Below are 21,531 nucleotides of genomic sequence, written 5' to 3' on the forward strand. Positions count from 1 at the left end.
AGACAACAACGGAACAAAGCCATGAATGAATAGGAAAAAGAAATCTTAAAAAATCCAAGGTTCTCCAATCAAGGCACTTGAAAAAGGAAAATGAGCAACCTCAATGCTTTGAATAGTTACCTAAGAGGAGACGGAACGTGCAACAACACATGATGAACCTGTAAGCGGAAAACGAGGATCTCGACACTCTCAATTACTACTAGACATGCCACCATGCACGACGGAAAATGAGCAAATTCACAACTTCAAAAGGCGCTAAGAGCGCGTAAGAGCTCTGATGAAGGCGTTGTTGATGACATGGTGATCGCCTAGTCAAGACGATCAAAACCATGTAATCGTTGGTCGAAACTAGAACTCTAGTAGTGGCAGCAATAGACAATGACACCATCGGCAATGGTAGATGGCACCTCCAACGACGAGTGTAGTGGTAGAGACAAAAAGATTTTTTACTCAAAAGAACCTGACTCTAAATACTATGTTAAAAAGTAGACTTTAAGCCTAACTCAACCTCACAAAACCCTTGTAAGGTGATGTTTGCACTTATAAATCCCTAAATCGAAACCATGCTTTAATACCATGTTAAATATAGTGAAAACTATATATGAAATTAATTTTCCTTGTATTAAATATAAATATATGGTCTCTATTTATAAGAGAAAAAATATAAACTAAATAAAAAATATAAATAAAAAATAATAATAAACTGATTAAAAATATAAAATAAAAGATAATATATTTCACAACTATAAACTTCTAAAAGAAAATCACGCCTAGATTTCATCTTCAAAAATTCTGGTTACCAAATTTACATAATTTTGAACTTGTAAAAAATGAGTTTTGGCTCCGATTTTGAACTCTGCTTCTGTTTATATGTGTTTACCTGCATGGGCGGGGCGTTTTAAAGTGGCTTATGAAACTTACACGGGGATTCCACTATTCCGCTTTCTTTTCTTCTAAGTGAGGCCATTAACTTCAACATTCTTTGTCATTCAGATTCTTCAAAATTTTCCACTCACTTCCCACCTCTTCATACACAGCTGTTAACTCGCTGTCCAAACACTTCCCAAAGATTTCGCGGACAGGATTCTCTGTCTTTTGCTTCTCCTCAACGCTACCTCACGGACCGAGGTTACTCTTCAATTGCCGTTCAAACTTTTTCTTTCTATGTTCATCACAGCTTTTTCTCTGCGTTCTTATTTTCGCATCGTTTTCATCATAAGAAAGCTTCATATCTCAGTTTCTCACATGCTTACGCCGTTGTTCGTGTAGAACGCAACTCTTACTTTCTTCCAGAGAAATTTATGTTCGAACTAAACCTTTGATTCGGTTATACCGTTAAATTCTAATCGGTGAGTATCAATTTTGTATAGTTTCTTTGTATTTGATAATTGATAATTCTGTTAATGAGCATTTGCATTATGGAAAAGAAAACCTAGAGTTCAGAGAAGAATGTCAGCCAAAAAAGAAAAAAAACGCTCGAAAACTGCTTCTGAATGTTCGCAATTTTGTTTTACTCCATGCAATGTGGTTGCTGCATTCGTTTACATTAAACTCCTCTGTCAACTCTGTTTTACTGAAATAGATATTTCGAGTGTGAAAAATCTCCAACGCGTTGGACACAACAAATTGGTTGTTTGTGATTGAGCACATCCTGTTTGGTATTGTTTTACGTTTGTTTGTTTGCTGGATTTTTGTTTTGTGTTCAGTGTTGTTGATGGAGCGTGTTTTTGAATGCAGGTTGGAAGAAACTGCTGTTGATTATTGAAGCCTGGTGTGTGTAGGAAGAACGAGCGTATGCCTGGGAACAAGTACCCCGGAAACTCGAACCAAATACCGGGGCGTGTGGAACGGCTTCTCAGAGAGAGAGAGCTTAGGAAGAGTGGGAGAGTGATTCAATTGAAGGAGGGGAATGAGGTCAATGGGAGCAGTGGTGAGGCTTTCGAGAAGGAGAAGGCGCGTTTGAGGGAAGAAGTGAGCGACGCGGGTGATGGTGTTGAAGGGAGTAGGGTGAGGAAAGGGGTGGGGGAAGAGAGGCATGAAACGAAGCCGTTTAGGCAGAGGCTGTTGGTGGTTGCTAATAGGTTGCCGGTGTCGGCGGTAAGGAAAGGCGAGGACGCGTGGTCGTTGGAGATAAGTGCCGGTGGTCTCGTCAGCGCGTTGTTAGGTAAGTGGCTGTCACCATGATTATCATCATGCTGTTTGTGTGTTTTATTTTCAGTTGGAAGAGAGAGGGCTAAGGTAGCAAAATCTCAGATTAATTAATAACTTTTTTTTGGGTGATATAATAGGATATGGGGAAAAGCATTATAACTTGTTTGGCTGTACCAGTATTTTCAAGTAATTAATGAAATCGTGATTTCCAAACATATTTATTCCATTCACAAGAACCTTACTGAAAGGGAGGGATTGAGTAGAGGTCATATGTTGGTACTTATTTGGTTATTTGATTATCAATACATTTAAGGGAGGAAAAGAATAATTTTATAAATGATGGGATTGTTATAGTATTTGTACTTTTTTATAGAATGGGATGACATCTCAGCCTTCATTTAGTTATTTTATTTAATAATTTTAATATAAAAAGTATAGAAAAACATTGATGGATCGTGAAATTTTAAAACTCTCTACTCTTGATATTTTTTTTTTCTTGATTAGAGAGAATTCATGCCCCCAGTTCTTGTATTTTTATTTTTATACTCAATCAAATATCTTAATGTTAATTTTGCTTTTAATCATTTTCATCCAACATATTTTCCACCCTTTTCTTTTTACCAAAAAGTAGTTCAAGAGTTCTCTATGAAAGTAGTTTTTTCTAAAATCAAAATTAGTTTATATATAAATTAAAGACAAAATTTTAGAGAATTTAACGTGACAAAAATTTCCAACAATCATTTCTATCTTTTTATATATATAAATATTACTTATTATTGATATCTACTTTTAAATATTTATTTCACTATTTGTTATTTTTTAAAAAGAGTAACAAAACCATAAGTCAAGGTTATTAAATTAAAAGGAAGTAAACTTTTTCCAGTTTTTTTTAATCGAGAGTTTTCTTCCTATCATATTTATCTCATCTCTATCATATTTACCACATCTCACAACTTATTTTGCAATAAGTTCGTTTTAAAGATTAATAAAATAATGAAATATAATCTATTATTAAAATATTATTAAAATAATTGTTAAACCATCTCATGATAGTATTTCTTTTTTCCTTCCAAATTTGTGACGGCTTTTCAAGTCGTAGGACTAAATGTATCAGTGTGGTGGGCGGTGTACGGTCATACCTTTGCGCCCGTGTTTACCTTTTGAAATAATTGGTAGTTTGGAGAAAAAGTTTACAGCTTACGTTGAATGTGAAATTTATTTAAACTTGTATTAAAGTAAGAGTTTGGACTGGCTTCTAACATTAATGATTTTTAAACTGATTTTGTTTTATACATTTTTTTTATCGGCGATTTTGTTTTATACGTGTTATTATATGATTTAACGATAGTCTAAACATCTTCTATAGAGTTAGTGCAATCTAATTAAGTTCTAAAAATAATTTATTTAATGATTACATTTATGCAATTTCTTTTAATTATTTGAATGAGATTTAGAGAGAAAAGAATATTAAATTACTATGTATGACTAAGCTAGTTACCGTCTTCATCTGCTCTAACATGATTATGTTCTTTTACAAAGGTGTGAAGGAGTTTGAGGCAAGGTGGATAGGTTGGGCTGGAGTGAACGTGCCAGATGAGATTGGACAGAAGGCACTTACTAAAGCTTTGGCTGAAAAGGTATATGGTTAAATAACTCAGTTAATTGAGTGCTATGTTGCTGTAAATAGTTTTGTATATCTTCAATTTTTATGAGTTTCTTTATTGTTACAAAAATTAGTTCATGTTGGCAATATAGAGAGCGTAAATTTAAAAGTTGTAGGTATCATAATTCTTAATTAGTTCTAGTTGTTTTATACAGACAGAAATTAAACACTTATTAACATGCCACATGTTCCCGTCGTTTTTTCCCGCGTATACTATATTCAGTGGAAGAAAATGTGGTAAATAATTCATGAAAATTGTTGTGCGTTGCAGAGGTGTATCCCTGTATTTCTTGACGAAGAGATTGTTCATCAGTATTATAATGGCTATTGCAACAATATATTGTGGCCCCTTTTCCACTACCTTGGACTTCCACAAGAAGACCGCCTTGCCACCACACGCAGTTTTCAGTCTCAGTTTGAGGCGTATGAGAAAGCAAATCAGATGTTTGCTGATGTTGTGAACAAGCACTATGAAGAGGGTGATGTTGTTTGGTGCCATGATTACCATCTTATGTTCCTTCCAAAATGCCTAAAGAAACATAACAAAAAAATGAAAGTTGGATGGTTTCTCCACACCCCTTTCCCTTCTTCTGAAATTCACAGGACACTGCCATCTCGTTCAGAGCTCCTGCATTCCGTTCTCGCTGCTGATTTAGTTGGGTAAGTCCTAACTGGCTCCTCCATTTAGCAGTCATCCTCTGGTATCATTATTATTAATTTGATACGGGCACGTGCTTTGATAATAAAATTGTTTCAGGGGACTTTTTGAAAATTTGGGTGGATATATAAGATGCTGTCATTAGACTCAACCTGTAAATGTTTACCATGTATTGACTGTTTTTGGGCAAGTTATAATAAACCACTAGTTTAGTATATCGAATTTGCCATTAACCATTGGCTGGCAAACCTGCACTTGATAGGAAATCCTGTTTCCTAAACTAAATATATAAAGGATCGTGTTATAAATGTTTGGTGCTATGCCTTAGTACATCTCATCTATAAAGAGGAGTACTTGATTTCCTCCTTTTGATTCTCGCAAATATCTTCAGTACCTTCTAGCTTCCATGAATCTATTTCATATAAGCAAATTTTGGGAATCAACATTATTATATATTTGTGTTTTCCATGAAACTGGATATTAACAATTTCCTTTGTCTAATCAGCTTACATACATGAAAGTAACAACTGCAGTCACCTGACTGTAACCCCTAACCCCAATTGGCTAAAACTACTGACTGCTGTCTAAATGTTATCAGTCCTTGTGGAAGGGTCGACAAACCACTGGTCAAAGTGACTGCAAATCATTTTATTGGAGAGGGTTGATAGTCCTGGTAGTGGATATAGAGGACCATGCTTAAACAAAAGTGTGTCTAAACGGAATTTGAGAGTATTACACCAACCCACTATAAGCATAACGCAGGAAAGAGATTACATATGAATACATATCATGAAGCCATTTATCATGATAAAATTTTGATAAGATTTGAACTGTTAGGAGTATTATTACCTTAGTCATGCAAATCATGGAAGTATGGGGCTATACTTCAAGTTTACTCGGCTAAAATTTTCCATCTAGTTTAACAGTATGTTTCTTTTAGATTCTTAATTTGGAATTTTCTTTGTTTATATTCGGTTCGGTTTAATCATTTTCATTTTTTTTTATTGTTTTGATTTGATTTTTCTTGCAGTTTTCACACCTACGATTATGCAAGACATTTTGTTAGTGCCTGTACTCGCATCCTTGGACTTGAAGGTACACCTTATGGGGTTGAGTATCAAGGGAAGCTAACTCGAGTTGCTGCAGTATGTGATACAAAATTTGTCCACAAGCTAACTCTTGCTTTGTCATTTGAACAGTTGTTTAAAAATTTGCTCCTAACTTTACCTATTAAAAGAGGAGGACCGGAAGAAGAAACTTTTTATATGAAATTCAGTATTTAATCTATTACGATGTCGAACTTAAAATTCAAATTTCTAATTTGACTCTGTTCTCTTGAATGCCAGTTTCCAATTGGGATAGACTCGGAACGATTTATACGAGCTCTTGACCTTCCCGCAGTACAAGATCACATCAAAGAACTACAAGAAAGATTTAAAGGCAGAAAGGTGCTTCTCTAACTTTGTAGCAAACACTTCTTTATATCTAATAACTTTTTTACTTGTTCCTTGTAATAATAAATTAGTGTTATTATAAAAGTTTTACTGTTTTATAGATTATATCGATAAAGTATCCTAATGCATCAGATAAAGGATATGTGTCACCCAAATTGAAATATCAATGTATCATAAATTTTCAATAAAACATAATCAAAGCAGTTACCATGCTATTGATTTTCTTTCTTATTTTTTTAGGAAGTATAATTATTTTTTCTAGTAGTGGTAACTGTTCTGATTACGTTATATTGAAGATCAATGACAATAAGTATTTGTTCTAGTATTTGTTTCATGCGATGTTCATTTTACCACATTGTTCTCGTAGTGGGGGACTTAATTTAGGATTGACCCAATGAAGATGTTGCTTTCAGAATTTCACGGTATAAGTATTTGTTTGGCATGCAGTGCCATGAACGCATGACAAACACTTTTTTTTTTCTTTATATGATCTAAGTGCTTATTTGATTCGGTTCTATTAATTGAATTGTTACAACCTTTTTCATGCCTTGACAGGTAATGTTAGGTGTTGATCGCCTTGATATGATTAAAGGAATCCCGCAGAAAATTCTAGCATTTGAAAAATTTTTGGAAGAAGATCCTTATTGGCGTGATAAAGTTGTTCTACTACAAATCGCTGTCCCGACAAGAACAGATGTTCCTGAGTGTATGCTACTCACATGATTTTATTTGTTCTTGTGGCTTCTTTGGTATAGTTTCTTTAAAAAAGGCTGCTCACTTTCAAATTATCTTTGTTTCAACAAATGGAAGATAATGTCTTCTAAAAATACAAGGAAGTTGTCATTTCGTTTAAAAATAAAAGTTATAATGTTTTCTATTATACCCTTATTTGTACTTGTACTTTCTAGAATCTTATGTTGGACAAAAATAAATGGTTTTCTACTTTAAGTTGCCAACATTAATGCAAATCATCTGAGATCTATACATTATTCTGCAGTTTTGTCTCTGTTTTATATGTATCAATCTTTGACAATGAAATAAATATTTTGTCGAATACTAAGTCATGATCATTATATTAAGTTCATTGCGCTATTATTATGCCACATTCACTTTACACTTCATTCTTAATGTTCATACCTGGGATACCGAGTTTTACTCGTCTCTTTCCTCATTCAATTTGTTTGGAAGGCCTAGTTTGGGGAACATACACATTGGCACGCCAAACATCATTTACTAATTTTTCTACACATTTTCGATTTGGTAGGTTATAATGCTTTGGTATCATGACTGATCAATTTTTTTTCTTCTTTATTTAGATCAAAAGCTTACAAGCCAGGTTCATGAAATAGTTGGACGCATCAATGGCAGATTTGGAACGTTGACTACGGTTCCTATACATCACTTGGTGCGTTCTTAACGTAGTTATAATTTTTTTGAAATTGTATTATTGCCGAGTCACCACCACAAACAGTACAAGGATACTCCTTTCTTTCTTTTCTTGACTTACCTAACTCAGCTGTCCTTCATGTGGGATCTTCTTTCTAATGTAAGGAAAATAGAACCTGCTAGGAAAAGTCGCAATCAAAAGAAAGAAAACAGAACATTGTTTTAAAATTTGCAAAGAAAGAATGTTCAAAGAGCGTGTATAATACTTGTCTCAAGTGATCCAAATTATCTTCTCAAGATTTCCTATAGACCAAAATGCCACATAAGAATTATAACACATACTTACAAAGAACAATTTAAGTGTCGCCTTCATAGTGCATTGAAAAGTGGCGGAGGGCATTTGTTAACCCAAATGACATCACTGGAGACTGATAATGTCCTTGGTGAGTTCTGAAGATTGTTTTTAGAACATCATGTTCATGCATTTTGATTTGGTGATAACTTGCCTTTATATCTATTTTAGAGAAGTACGTGGCTTCACTTAATTCATCTAGCAACTCCTCTATGTTAGTAATTGAAAACTTGTCTGGGACTGTAGCCTTATTTAGAGCCTAATAATTCACAGAATCATCATCTTCCGTCTTTCTTTTTCACCAAGATTACTGAGTTGGAATAAGGGCCATTGCTTGGCCTGATAATTCCTGATGAGAACATCTCACGTTAATTGGATATATCCCAATTTTGAATGGAATCTTGAAAAACTTTAGCGAACTCTGTTAGCATTTTCCATAGTTTTCCTTCTTGGTTAGTGTTAAATCATTGTGTTCCACATAATATCTTTCAATTTTCCACAGCATGTCCATCATCTCAACTTCCTCAGTAACTAGTTTCTGCAGTGTTTTCAAAGTAATCACTGCCTTAGACAAGTTAGGATCTCCCAGAATTGCAACATTCTTGCCTTGATGGACAAATGACATACTTAGGGTCCTCCAATTCATTTTAATTCCCCCAGGATTACCAGCCACACAACTCCCAAAAAATCCACTTGTCTCAAGTAAAAAAATAGGAAATCTCCGTCCAGTGGATAAGCTCCGAACTGCGTGCAGATAAAAAAAGCTCCCAACATATTTCAGTGGACTTGCGATTACCATCTCCTATTCTGAGATGATTGGGCTTTGTGGGATCTACACCGAGGACCAACTTTTGTACCAATGTACTGGATAGGCTCCTCTACTTTCAACCAAGATCATTGCCTCTTGTTCGTTCACTTATAAGCTTCATGGTTTGAGGCTCGGTTAGCCCAGCCGCAGAACACATAAACAGACCCATCCACTGGTATTTGGCCTCCAAAATTGCAGGAAATTCTATGAAAGAAAGAACTTTGAGACTTCTTGATTATAGGAATAGAAAACAGAGAAGAAGAATTACAATTGTTTTTCCAAAAATCCCTTTCATCAGGCCTGGACTAACTATTTAAAGAGTTAGTTAACAAATAGTTAGTTGTCCACAGTTAACTACTAAAAAAACAGACTCTAACACCCTATGAACAGGGTTTGGCAGCAAATGATGTAGAAGATATCTTGGTCTCTCCTTGTTGATTTCCAGTCCCACTAGTGGACGCATGGGTACTATTGCTGCCACCAAATGCCCCTACTTTAAATACAAACTTGTTGTCCCCTTATACCTGAAACAAAACCTCGTACTCCGTCTATACAAAAGAAACCTTCAAACTTGTTTCATGACTTCTTCAATGTCGCGAACTACCTCCATTACTTGCATCCAAATGTCCGGACGTGTGGGGAGATTTGGCTCCAAATGTCCGGACGCAACCTGACCAAGAAATACTCAAGAAATTCGTCCTCTGCACTGGTCTTTCTTGGCTTGTCAGAATGAAATAAAAAAAGCGCAATGCTAAGCACACCTACACAGAAATATAGTGTTCTATCCTACACAACTATCCTTCAGAAACTGCCATCCCCATAACAATCAACTGTTGCTGTGTATGTAAAATTTCACTTTTTATTTTCTGAAAGTATGATTTTGTAATTTTTATGCAATTAGATAGAAGAGGGAAAATAGGGGGAAGGGGCGTTGGTCTGATTTCCATTTACTATCTCTCCCATATTTGTGAGTCTTTTTATTTATTATATTTTTTTTCTAATGTTATAATTCCATTGAATTTCTAAACGTGATTTGATAGTTTTAATGCTTATTCTTATGATTAATCATTAGTCTACACCTCTTATTATTAATATTGAACTGGTTGAAGAATTTTCTATGCTTGATAATCTTACAATTTTATTGTCACAACAGGATCGCTCACTTGACTTTTATCAACTATGTGCTTTGTACGCTGTTACTGGTAAATTTGTGCTTTTACATTTTCTTTAATTTGATTGCCAGCTATTCTGCGAATAACTTCTTTTGTGAACATGTCAGATGTTAGCGTGTACTTATTTATTATGCTTAAAGTTCTATATCTAAAATTTGAAGTATTTTCCAGCGTGCTCTTAGAAATGACTCTTAGAGCTTTTTGTATATTATGAAATTAAAGAGAAAATTAGTTTTGAAGTTTGCACTGAATGCTGTGTACATTTTTCCTCCCTTTTTCGTCTATTATGTATAAATTTCTCTATATAGCAAAAGGTAAGACAACTCCAACAATAAGAAAATTGTCTATATAGAAAATTGTTTTATTATTTGTTAGAGTTGATTTGAAAATTTTGGGGTGACAATCTAAAAATTTTGAAAATAAGAAAATTTGTTAGAGTTGTAATGGTGAAAACATGTTCGATGCGTCTGGGACACTTCCTCGTGTATGATAATACTTCATAACTCATTTTCTTGAATTCTTGATTGTCTTCGGAGCATTAAATTTTATTGTTTTTTTTTTGTGGTAATCAGTATATATTATATTGTAACTTTTATGCTAATTTTGTATTTATACTCGCTATTTCTTACCCAGATGTAGCACTAGTCACTTCTTTGAGGGATGGAATGAATCTTGTCAGCTATGAATTTGTGGCCTGCCAGGAAAAAAAGAAAGGGGTTCTCATTCTTAGTGAAGTAAGTGTAGAAACTTGCTTGTGTATTTATGTTTTATTTCTCTGTCAATTCAGGCTTTGTCAAGGTTGAGTCATTGAATGATGAGAAAATAAAGTCGAAAGTTGGAAGTGTTGGTCCTGATAATAAAACTGCTGATAGCGCTCCATTTTATAGATATGAGACTGACGCTTAGTCTAAACAGTTTGAATTTTTTGGAGCGTTAGTTCTTAACATCGTATGAGTGCTGCTATGACTAAGTGGTCAAGATTTGAATCCTGGCTACCTCCATTCTTCCAAAGGGAAGTTGCTTTTACCCACATGGTAGAATGAGTACGTGTGTTGAATTTTCTAAGAGTTATAAAATCAATCTTAAGCCCTCACGTAGTGGCGTACATTTTTAGAAGAATTGGTCCTTAACAACCCTCTCCTACAGGAAAACGAATGTATAATTTGCTTCTAACTTCAGTTATCTTTAGTTTGTTGAACACGATCCTTTTAAAGAGAAGAGTGAAAAACCAAGGAAAAAATTGTTACACGAAGTCATTTGGATGTCTAACCCTTCGGACTTTCTATGTTTTGAAAATAATAATACATAACAAAACATGGACGGAAGATGTTCAGTACTGAGAGCACAGAGAATCATGCAACTTCCTCAGCCAACAAGTTAGAAGTACAAAACAACATGCATATTGCAAATTGGATATATGCTCTGACATGATCATTATACTACAAGATAGTGGAAATGAGCTTTGCAACCTGGCTAGAATGGACATCCACTATTAGTTTCTCTATTTTTTTTTCAGAGTACCAATTCAAAAGTTTGAAAAAGCAAAAGTTGTTGATCCCCACTGTCCTCTTTTTCAGTACTATATAAGGAATCTTCACTAGAAGTAGAAAAATATAGAAGAATGAACAAAATATAAGAGACAAGAAGGGCAAGATTGAAAGAAAAATCTCTTAGAAACTTTCTGCAACACTTTGTGTCCAATAACTCATCTAGATGAAAACCTTATTATAGCTTGAGTTCACAACTTTTGCCTTAGCATAAGAGTTCTGTGCTTAATTGTGTATCCTCTCGTTGTGAATTGTATACTCTATAAAACTAAGTTCGTGAAAGTCAAGTGACTTAATATTAAAGAATAGTTGGAAAACGATTTTTTGTAAAGATTATGGGTATCTAGGAGTTATATAGAGAATATTTGTTGTAATACTTGTTTTATAATCGATTTTGATTAATGGAACCTTTGTTATGTTAAAGGAGAATCAGACTAAATTCAATTTGAGGGAACTTGATAGGATACTAGGTAATAGGATAGAAGGGGGCCGAACGGTAGGAGGCAAGTGGGAGTCGAATGGTAGGAGGCAAGGGGAAGCAAGCTGAACGGTGGAAGGCGGGGAGAGGTCAAGCCAAACGGTGGAAGGCATGGAAAGGTCAGGCCGAACGATGGAAGGCGGTGAAGAACTGGAGCCGAACGGTAGGGTGTAGGGGAAGCGAAGCCGAATGGGAACTGGACCCGGTTGAAGAGTGACTATCCTAACTGGGACAACAGTTAGGATAGGCGGGAAATATTTAGAAATAATTATAGTAAATAAGAATATATCTTAGGAAAATATTTTATTTAGAACAATATTCATATTTTATTCTAGAGAAAGATTTTATTCTAGGGAAATATTTTATTTAGAACAATATTCATATTTTATTCTAGGGAAATATTTTATTTAGGAAATAATTAATATAAATAAAGGGAGAGTCTAGGGTTAAAGGTATGCTTCTAATTATTGAGTTTTGACAGACATTATTGTCTTGTGAGGGAGGTTATGCTCCCAAATAATTGACGAAGGTTATGCTCCCAATTATTGTTTACTTTTGTTTATTCAGATATTACCATCAATAAAAGAGATTCATTCGTTCATTGTCTTTTCTACCTATTGTGATCGTGCTTAATTACGTCTCCGACTCGGATACGTAACAATTGGTCTGACCTGCAGATACTGTGAGAGGAGGAAAGACATCATGGAGGGAAGAGTGAATGCAATTGAAGGGAAATTGGAGGTCATAGAAATCTCCATGGGAGGATTGGAGGCGGCAGTCCAAGAACTGGTGAAGGTGATAGGAGAGCGAGGTCGACAACATGAAGGAAATTCGGATGGAAGTTAGGGGTCTATCAACGGGAGAAAGGATGAGGAGGGTGAGAGAGATGGTGGCGGGCCAGAGGGTGGACACCGAGAGGAGCAGCTGAATTGGAGGAAAAGGGTAGATTTACCCGTTTTTGAAGGAATTGATCCGTTGAATTGGATCAATAGAGCGGAAACTTTTTTTGAACTACAAGGAGTATCGGAGGAAGAGAAGTTGTGCCTATCCTATATCAGCATGGAGGGAATTGCTGGACACTGGTTCAGATTCTAGAGGGAGAAGTCCAGGAACCGTTCGTGGACAAGACTAAAGGAGGCGATGGTGGTCCGATTTGCAGGACGAAACCAGGGAACAGTCTTCGAGAGACTGACGGCCTGTAAACAATCAGGCACCGTGAAAGGATACATCCAAGATTTCGAAATCTTGGTCGGCCAAACGAAAGCAATACTCGAAGCACAACTGATGGGGTATTTTATGGCAAGCTTACAGGTGGGGATCCGTGATCAAATCCGACTACTTGATCCACAGGAGTTGATGGTCGCCATGAGAATTGCAGGGGATGCCGAGGAGGCCCAGGGCAGGAAAAAGGATGAGAATTGGAGTGTGACAAAGAACCCCTCACCTTTGGAACGAACGAACAGTAAGGAGACACGGCCTGGAGTAAATCGTTATAACCCAAGCCGGTTGGTCGTCACCGAGCGGTCTGAAGCCAATCACTATAACCCAGGCCGATCGGGAGTCGCCGAGAGTGTGGGGTCCGTACGGAAGGAGGGTAGTGATAATAATGGGAGAAACACCAGGAATATGCTTTATTCAGAAGCCATAAAACGGAGAGAAGAGGGAAGGTGTATCAGGTTTGGGGGACCGTTCGGTCCTTGTCACCACTGCCCGGACAGGAGTTTGAGAGTCCTGATATTGGCGGAGGACGAGGAGGAATTTACACCACCCAAACCTCCAGACCTGAATTGAAGAAGAGCCATGAGATCAAGATCCCTGGTTCCCAACCTTGAGGACAAGGTTGTTTTGCAGCGGGCTGTAATGATAGGATACTGGGTAATAGGATAAAAGGGGGCCGAACGGTAGGAGGCAAGGGGGAGTCGAACGGTAGGAGGCAAGGGGGAGTCGAACGGTAGGAGGCAAGGGGAAGCAAGCCGAACGGTGGAAGGCGGGGAGAGGTCAAGCCGAGCAGTGGAAGGCATGGAAAGGTCAGGCCGAATGATGGAAGGCGGTGAAGAGCTGGAGCCGAGCGGTAGGGTGTAGGGGAAGCGAAGCCGAACGAGAGCTGGACCCGATCGGTTGAAGAGTGACTATCCTAACTGGGACAACAGTTAGGATAGACGAGAAATATTTAGAAATAATTATAGTAAATAAGAATATATCTTAGGGAAATATTTTATTCTAGGGAAAGATTTTATTTAGAACTATTAGAATTATTGGTTATTGTGTATGAGTTATGTGTGTATGAGTTGTGTTCACGTGTGTTCCAACTAAGAGTGAGTTGGAAAGGAGTGTGGTTAGTTACTTTGTTTTCTATAAATGTAAGTTTAGAGGTGTTTAAGACCTCAAGTAATACATATTTATGTATTCCATTTTTAACATGGTATAAGAGCAGGTTCTCTGATCTCTTCTGGTGGTCTTTGCTGTCTGCCGGCGGCCGACCACCATGGCCGCCGGCAGCCCCTAAAAATTTCATAAGATCCATTTTCTCTTCTTCTTAAATCTCAGCACCCAGAATCAAAGAGACCTAAAGTCTCCTGGGAACCCTAGAAAGACACTCCCTCCGTAACAGTCAGCCCCGTCGTGAGTCGCAACCCAATCAATCGCCCCTCTCCGCCGTCGCCAGCCACTGTCCGCCGCCGGCCACCGTCACAGTTTCGACGGGTGACCAGCGGATCTGGCCGTCTCTTTTTTTGATCTTCGAACCAGTAACTGTGATACTTCCAATCTCAGTCAACAATTTCACCGTTTCCGCCATGCCATTCACACTGAGGGGGAGTATCGTTCCAAGACAACACTGCAAAGGAAATGTCAGTCCACCATGGGTGTAGTCCCTGTAGTTTTGTAACTTTCAACTACTACTGTTGATCCCATCACCCATCCTGCAAACCAAGTATGGCAGTTTAGCATGGGTGTAGTCCCTGCAATTTTGTAGCTTTTACTATTGTTGATCCCATCACCCATCCATCATTGATGGAGATTCAGTGTAGTCCCTGCAGTTTTATAGCTTTCAGCCACTGCAGATCCCGTCACTCATCCATCATTGATGGGGATTCAATCCTTGCAATTTGTCATTGTCCACCGCTGCTCTCCTTCATCCACTTTTGAAGTTGAAGTTTCAAAAGCTGTTGTTAGTTCATTGACATGTGATAACCCATCTCTGTTTGCCTCACACTCTTGAAGACAAATCATCGAGTTCAAAACCGAGTTCAATTATTCCAAGTTTGGTTCATACAATTTGTATGCTCCAGCCTGAGGGGGAGTGTTAGAAGTATTGGTTATTGTGTATGAGTTATGTGTGTATGAGTTGTGTTCAAGTGTGTTCCAACTAAGAGTGAGTTGGAAAGGAGTGTGGTTAGTTACTTTGTTTTCTATAAATGTAAGTGTAGAGGTGTTTAAGACCTCAAGTAATACATATTTCTGTATTCCATTTTTAACAAGAACAATATTCATATTTTATTCTAGGGAAATATTTTATTCTAGGGAAATATTTTATTCTAGAGAAATATTTTATTTAGGAAATAATTAATATAAATAAAGGGAGAGTCTAGGGTTAAAGGTATGCTTTTGATTATTGAGTTTTGTGACAGACATTATTGCCTTGTGATGGAGGTTATGCTCCTAAATAATTGACGGAGGTTATGCTCCCAATTATTGTTTACTTTTGTTTATTCAGATATTACCATCAATAAAAAGATTCATTCGTCAATTATCATTGTCTTTTCTACTTATTGTGATTGTGTTTAATTACGTCTCCGACTCGGATACGTAACAGAACTAATGTAAAACACTTTCTACCCTTGTTTTAAAAAGCCTTTGGATGAAGCTTACGTGTTTTAAAACTCATATTGTTGATTTCGAGAGGTTTTTAAAATGGCAAAAGTTTTTGAATAATTCTAACAATCCCTTCTATGTGTACTTTGTTTTTGACTAATTCGACTTGTATTATACTATTCATGTAATAAGTTTCTCATATCAACTAGAAATAAAGTTAATTTAAAGTATATAAGTGAGTGAAAACTTCATTTTATAAATTGATTTTATCGAATTGAGTTAATTTTAAAATTCACTTCTTAACATTAGTCACACTTATTGTAATCAAAATCTAACATCAAATATTATTTTATTTCCATTATTAAGCATTTTATAATACAACTCTGAACATGCTTAAACTTCTACCATTTAAAGTGATTTAAATAATGTTAGTTATCAATGCTTCGTTTCTTTACACTTGTCTAGATCGTATATTTTTAGTTCCCATCTTGGTTTATAGAAACCTTTCATGTGTTGTATGGATAGATCAATTTTTGCATGTTGACTTCTTTAACTAGTTTTAACTATATATGTATTGTGTTGATCTGATTCCCGATATTTGGCATACTTCTTGAAGTTTGCCGGTGCAGCACAGTCTCTTGGGGCTGGGGCAATTCTTGTCAACCCCTGGAACATTACAGAAGTTGCGGCTGCAATTGGCAGGGCTCTGAAGATGCCATCTGCAGAAAGAGAAAAGAGACATAAGCATAATTTTCTTCATGTAAAATCCCACACTGCTCAAGAATGGGCAGGAACCTTCGTAAGGTATGCATGTTAGTATCTGGATTTTGTAAACTCGTGCCCTGTAATCAAATATGAAGGAATAACAGTAGCATTTATAACATATCCTAGTTACTCAAAGAAGAAACTATTAAACATCTATTTTTAATTTTCAAAATGTTAAATACTTAAAGATTTCATTTCATAGCTTCTATTATTTCCTTCTTAAGAAAACCCTTGGTATTTTGAACATCTTTTTTTTTTTTTTTCTATAGGAGTTTGTCATTTATCTTCAATAAGGCGACATCTTTTTATCGAAAAGAATGGAATCTCCCTCGTTTTTTGTTGAATTCTCAAATCCCTGAAATTTTGTGATGGATGTAAGTCATCCTTTTAAAGAGCACAACTTTTATACATATGAGCATGGTTCAGCTGTGGGCTTTGCCGTTGTTTGCATTTATCACAGTCCTGATTGTATTTACAGATAATTGCATGCATATATATGATGATTATTTACTTGTTACCTAAGTATTTTAGGAATATTAGAAAGACATGATTTGCGATTGTAATTTATCAACCGAGATATGTTAATGCATCTCTTGCTTTGATTTTTAGGAGAGATCCATATATGATGAATCTTTGAATATTTGCAGTGAACTAAATGACACTGTTATTGAGGCACAACTAAGGACAAGACAAGTTCCACCTCAACTTCCAACCAAGACTGCAATTCAAAGTTATCAGCAATCAACTAATCGATTGCTCATATTGGTATGATGTCTCAATGAAGCTTGAGACTTCTCTCAATACAGTCTTTTTTGTTTCCTTCCTGTCTTTTTCTCCTAATGAGTGTTTTCTATAAGATAGTGCTTCATTTGCCGAGTAGATGCAGTGAAATCTATTGTGCAACTGTACTAGATTAGGATATTTTGATAGGTAAAGATCCCAATCACAGGTTTATGCAAGGTATAGTAAGAAGGGTCCAGAGGATAAGAAAATTTCTGGAACTCTTGAAACTTCAGTGAAATGTACCTTCCTCCTTTCAATCACTTATGAATGAAGTGCTTAAACCATATTTGGGAAAGTGTGTGTGTGCTTGTCTCTCTGAAAATTTTCTAGTATACAGGGATTTAGAGACTTTTGTTTATCCGTTGAAAGTTTTGCGGGTGCTAACAGCAAATGATCTGAAGGTGAGGAAGAAATGCACATTTGGAAGCCAAAACTAGAACTGGGGGTCTTCTATGAAACATTCAGCTACAAGCTTTGATTTTATTGAAAATAAGTAGTGGAACTTACCTGAATATGCAAGTCATTGCATAACTCCATTTTGAGAATGGCATCTTAAGTATGCAAGTCTGAAAAATAGGATTTATTTATAGGTAAATTTGGCAGGAAATCATTGTTAAGGACTATGAAATCTAACATAACTGAGTTCCTCATTCTTAAAGTTTTTGTTGGGAAAGGGAATCCTATTAGGATCCCTGCTATTAGACTTCTCTTATAGCTTGCTCTTTTGTTGGATGGTTAAAATGATGGGGCTGCCAAGGACTCTTTGGGCACTGTTGCTCATGGTGGTATATCTAGGGACAAAAGAGCGCCATTTATGGTTAGTTTTTCACAATTCCTTGGGGTGCAAGATGCCATGTATGCATATGGGTGCTATTTTGATAATTTAGATTGCTTTCACAATAAGATGCTTAGTGTTCCAGTATGCTCTAATATTGCTTAGAAGTTGAGACTAAGTAAATTAAATACACCTTTTTCCGTTAACCTTCTAAACAATTTTTAAGGACAAAACTTTGATAGAACTACGAACTCCAAAACAGACAATACCTCTGATCCAATGAACTTGAGGTTGGAACAATTAGGCCTTAGTTGGATTGTGATTCTCAATTAGTTGTCCAGGCTCTTAAAATTCAACTATAGTTCCTTGGAGATTGCCTTATAGAGATGGCTTAATTGCAAGGAGAAGACTAAAGACAAGGAGATTTGTATCACTTATATCTTTAGGAAAGGGAACTATTATGTGGATAAGTAAGCCAATTTTGGTATTAGTACACAGTTCTATACATGGTGCTATAATAACTATTTTTTGTAAATTTTTATTTTTCCAAACATAGATGTGAACTTCCTTGTTACAGGTTTCTTTGTGGGTTTTGGTCTAAAATCTCCACTTGGTTTTGTGCTCCTCTATTTTATGGACTAGAGTGCGGCAGAAGATTGTTGCTAATTGTTGGATGACAATTAACATTGTGATGCCATACCACTACCATTTTATTGAAAAAAAAAACAAAACTTTTGTCCAATTTAACTTCTTATTTTAAAAAATTGGGACAGTAAATATCATTCTTGACCTCGAACAGTCATGATAGGACTCTCCTAGAGTCGTAGAGGAAAATGAATTCAAATTTTGCTACTAATTTCAGCAAAATTTTCCCTGAACCAACTATCCAAAATGGTTGAGCAATTAGGTTAGATGAAAGTGTTGGGAACAAGGGAATAAAGGAGAGAAGAGAGAAATAAACAACATTAAAAAGTATTTGTTTTGGTGCGTTTGTAAACCTTACATAAGCTTTCTTATATAGCAAAGTGAAGAACACCATCTCACAATACTAAGCAATATGGAACTAAAAACACACTACAAAAACTTAATCAAACTACAAAAAAACTAACAGAAAGCTCGTGAGTAGTTTATACCTAACAAACATGATGTACGTGTGTGTTTGAGTTTGCAACCTCTAAAGCAAAATCATGATCATAAAAAATCTGGATGCTTTTTGTTATACAGTGTTACACTGGTATGAATCCTAACCAGCATTGGTTTACGTATATGAATTTTTGTATTAACATTTTCTCTCAACACTGGTGATACACACTGCAGGGATTCAGTGGAACTTTAACTGAACCAGTCGAGAAAACAGGTGATCAGATTAAGGAAATGGAACTTAAGGTGCATCCAAAACTGAGACAACCCTTGACAGCACTATGCAGTGATCCAAATACCACAGTTGTTGTGCTCAGTGGAAGTGGTAGAAAAGTCCTGGATGATGTAATTCTTGGCACAATGCTTCTTTTCGTTGTGAAATATTATGAGTCCACTTTTAACATATTTCCTATAACAGAACTTCAAAGAATATGACATGTGGTTGGCGGCTGAGAATGGAATGTTTTTACATCCTTCAAAGGGTGAGTGGATGACGACAATGCCAGAGCATCTGAATATGGAATGGCTTGATAGTGTGAAGGTACTCTCAGTTTGATGTTTCAATTCATTTGATGTTTAATGTTCTCTCTTAGAAACGACATCTCTTATCTCAATAACACCAAAGATAGGGATATGAAATGAATGGAATTAGTTTATGGATGTAATATAATGAAATAGAGCCAGTTTGAGGTTACTGACGTTACTGGTCCTGCATTGCAGCATGTTTTTGAGTATTTCACAGAAAGAACACCTCGGTCACATTTTGATTATGAAGAAAGAGAAACTTCACTTGTATGGAATTACAAATATGCAGGTGCTAAAATGTTTTAAAGAAGATTTTTCCTTTTCCAGCTTCCTTTTTGGTTACTTATCTTGTGATCTCAACCAGATGTTGAGTTTGGAAAGCTTCAAGCAAGGGACATGCTGCAGCATCTCTGGACAGGTCCAATTTCTAATGCATCAGTTGAAGTTGTTCAAGGGAGCCGATCTGTTGAGGTGCGAGCTGTTGGTGTTACGAAGGTGACCTCTTGTTTCCAATAACTGACCTCTGAGTAATATTCCCTATTTGCAATTTTTCATACGTATTTAAATGTCTACTCTAAATTCCTTTCCTGATCAGGGAGCAGCCATTGACCGCATCTTGGGTGAGATAGTGCACAGTAAATCAATGACATCACCAATTGATTATGTTCTTTGCATAGGACATTTTCTGGGGAAGGTAAATTGAACTTTCTGTAGCACCATTAGACATTTCCTCAAAAAGAAATACTAGTATAACACACTTTATAGTAGACTATTAATTGTAAGTTTTTGTTGGTCTAAACTTATTTACTGAAATATCTTTTCTAATTCTATAGGTTTCAATAAATTTTAACCTACAATATAATTGATGTTAGAGAGTGTGTTGCTAACACCACAACTCTCAGCAACTCCCTCTTGTTTCATTCTTTGCAATTAATTGTAAGGATGTTGTACAGTTGATTATTATTTTAATGGGTATGACTAATCAATGTCTTATAAAAGCATTAGTTTAGAAATCCCAAACAGAAAGCTTTAAAGCACTACTAGTTAGTATTTACCCATTTTAATTGCAAGAATTTTTCATCTCCTTTAACTATATATAGTTGAATACTTCGGAGCTACAAATTTGACATTATTAATTTTAACAGGACGAAGATATTTATTCATTTTTTGAGCCAGATCTTCCTTCTATTGGTGTGGGCCTTCCGCGAAGCAAGGTAACATCAGATGGAGTTAAGTTTCCTGTTGAGAGGAAACCGTGTTTGAAGGAACCACCAACTAAGAGCGGACCAAAGTCATCTCAAAATAAGGCAACACGACCAGTGTCAAATTCTGAGAAGAAATCAAACAATCATATCTCCATTACACCACGAAGGGCAGCACCTGAAAAGGTTTCATGGAACGTCCTCGACCTTAAGAAAGAGAATTACTTCTCTTGTTCCATTGGACGAACTCGAACAAATGCTCGGTATACGCTTGATTCATCCGACGATGTTGTTTCATTTCTGAAGGAACTAGCTAATGCTTCTATCCGAACGTAGAAGTGAGTCAAAATACTGCACCTTGGCACAGGGAGGATTCTGCAGAGTCCAATTCAGTGCGATCACTCTTCCACGCATTCACACATTCAGTGTATTTATAACTGTTGCGTGAAAATCAGACTGTTTATCTCATACGTGTTTTACATCAGTCTGCTTATAAAATATTAGTCATCAGAACTTCATCCCACAGTTCCTAGTTGTTGAATGAATGAATGCGTGTAAAGAAAGAATCCGAATTCGGTACATCCTTCACTTCACTCCCATTCCCAAAGACTACTAATATCTACTGGAAACGAGAATAAAGTCATAAAAAACAGAAATACACATGGAAGATTGGATAGATTTTTAGACGATAATTTATGTTTTCTCGAGAGTTTGGAACATTTTAAGAGGTAGAAAATATAAAAAGAAATATCATACATATACACTTGGACATGAGTCAGATATTTAATGAGATGATTGATTCTTATTTGATCAATTCATTTTTATTTGAAAATTGAATGAATAATAATTATATAACAAC

The 21,531-nt window shown here is 36.0% G+C and overlaps 1 protein-coding gene across 2 annotated transcripts; it reads left to right on the forward strand.

Annotated features, from left to right (window-relative positions):
- The first annotated feature begins 941 nt into the window (after positions 1-941).
- Positions 942-21,251, forward strand: LOC124848965 (alpha,alpha-trehalose-phosphate synthase [UDP-forming] 1-like). 2 transcript variants are annotated; one of them, XM_047326794.2, is made up of 19 exons: positions 942-1,128; positions 1,270-1,349; positions 1,738-2,164; positions 3,691-3,788; positions 4,086-4,474; positions 5,503-5,617; positions 5,819-5,920; positions 6,482-6,632; positions 7,243-7,331; positions 9,626-9,674; positions 10,278-10,378; positions 16,099-16,286; positions 16,895-17,012; positions 19,123-19,290; positions 19,364-19,486; positions 19,666-19,759; positions 19,835-19,965; positions 20,066-20,164; positions 20,616-21,251. In XM_047326794.2, the coding sequence occupies exons 3-19, from the start codon at positions 1,795-1,797 to the stop codon at positions 21,006-21,008; spliced, it is 2,778 nt and encodes a 925-aa protein (XP_047182750.1). In that variant the 5' UTR covers positions 942-1,128; positions 1,270-1,349; positions 1,738-1,794; the 3' UTR covers positions 21,009-21,251. The 2 variants fall into 2 exon arrangements, with proteins under 2 accessions (XP_047182750.1, XP_047182749.1); XM_047326793.2 differs by lacking the exon at positions 1,270-1,349.
- Positions 21,252-21,531: the final 280 nt, after the last annotated feature.

This window comes from Vigna umbellata, chromosome 3 (genome assembly GCF_029865625.1).
Source record: "Vigna umbellata cultivar VRB3 chromosome 3, Vumbellata_1.0, whole genome shotgun sequence".
Lineage (NCBI taxonomy): Eukaryota > Viridiplantae > Streptophyta > Magnoliopsida > Fabales > Fabaceae > Vigna > Vigna umbellata.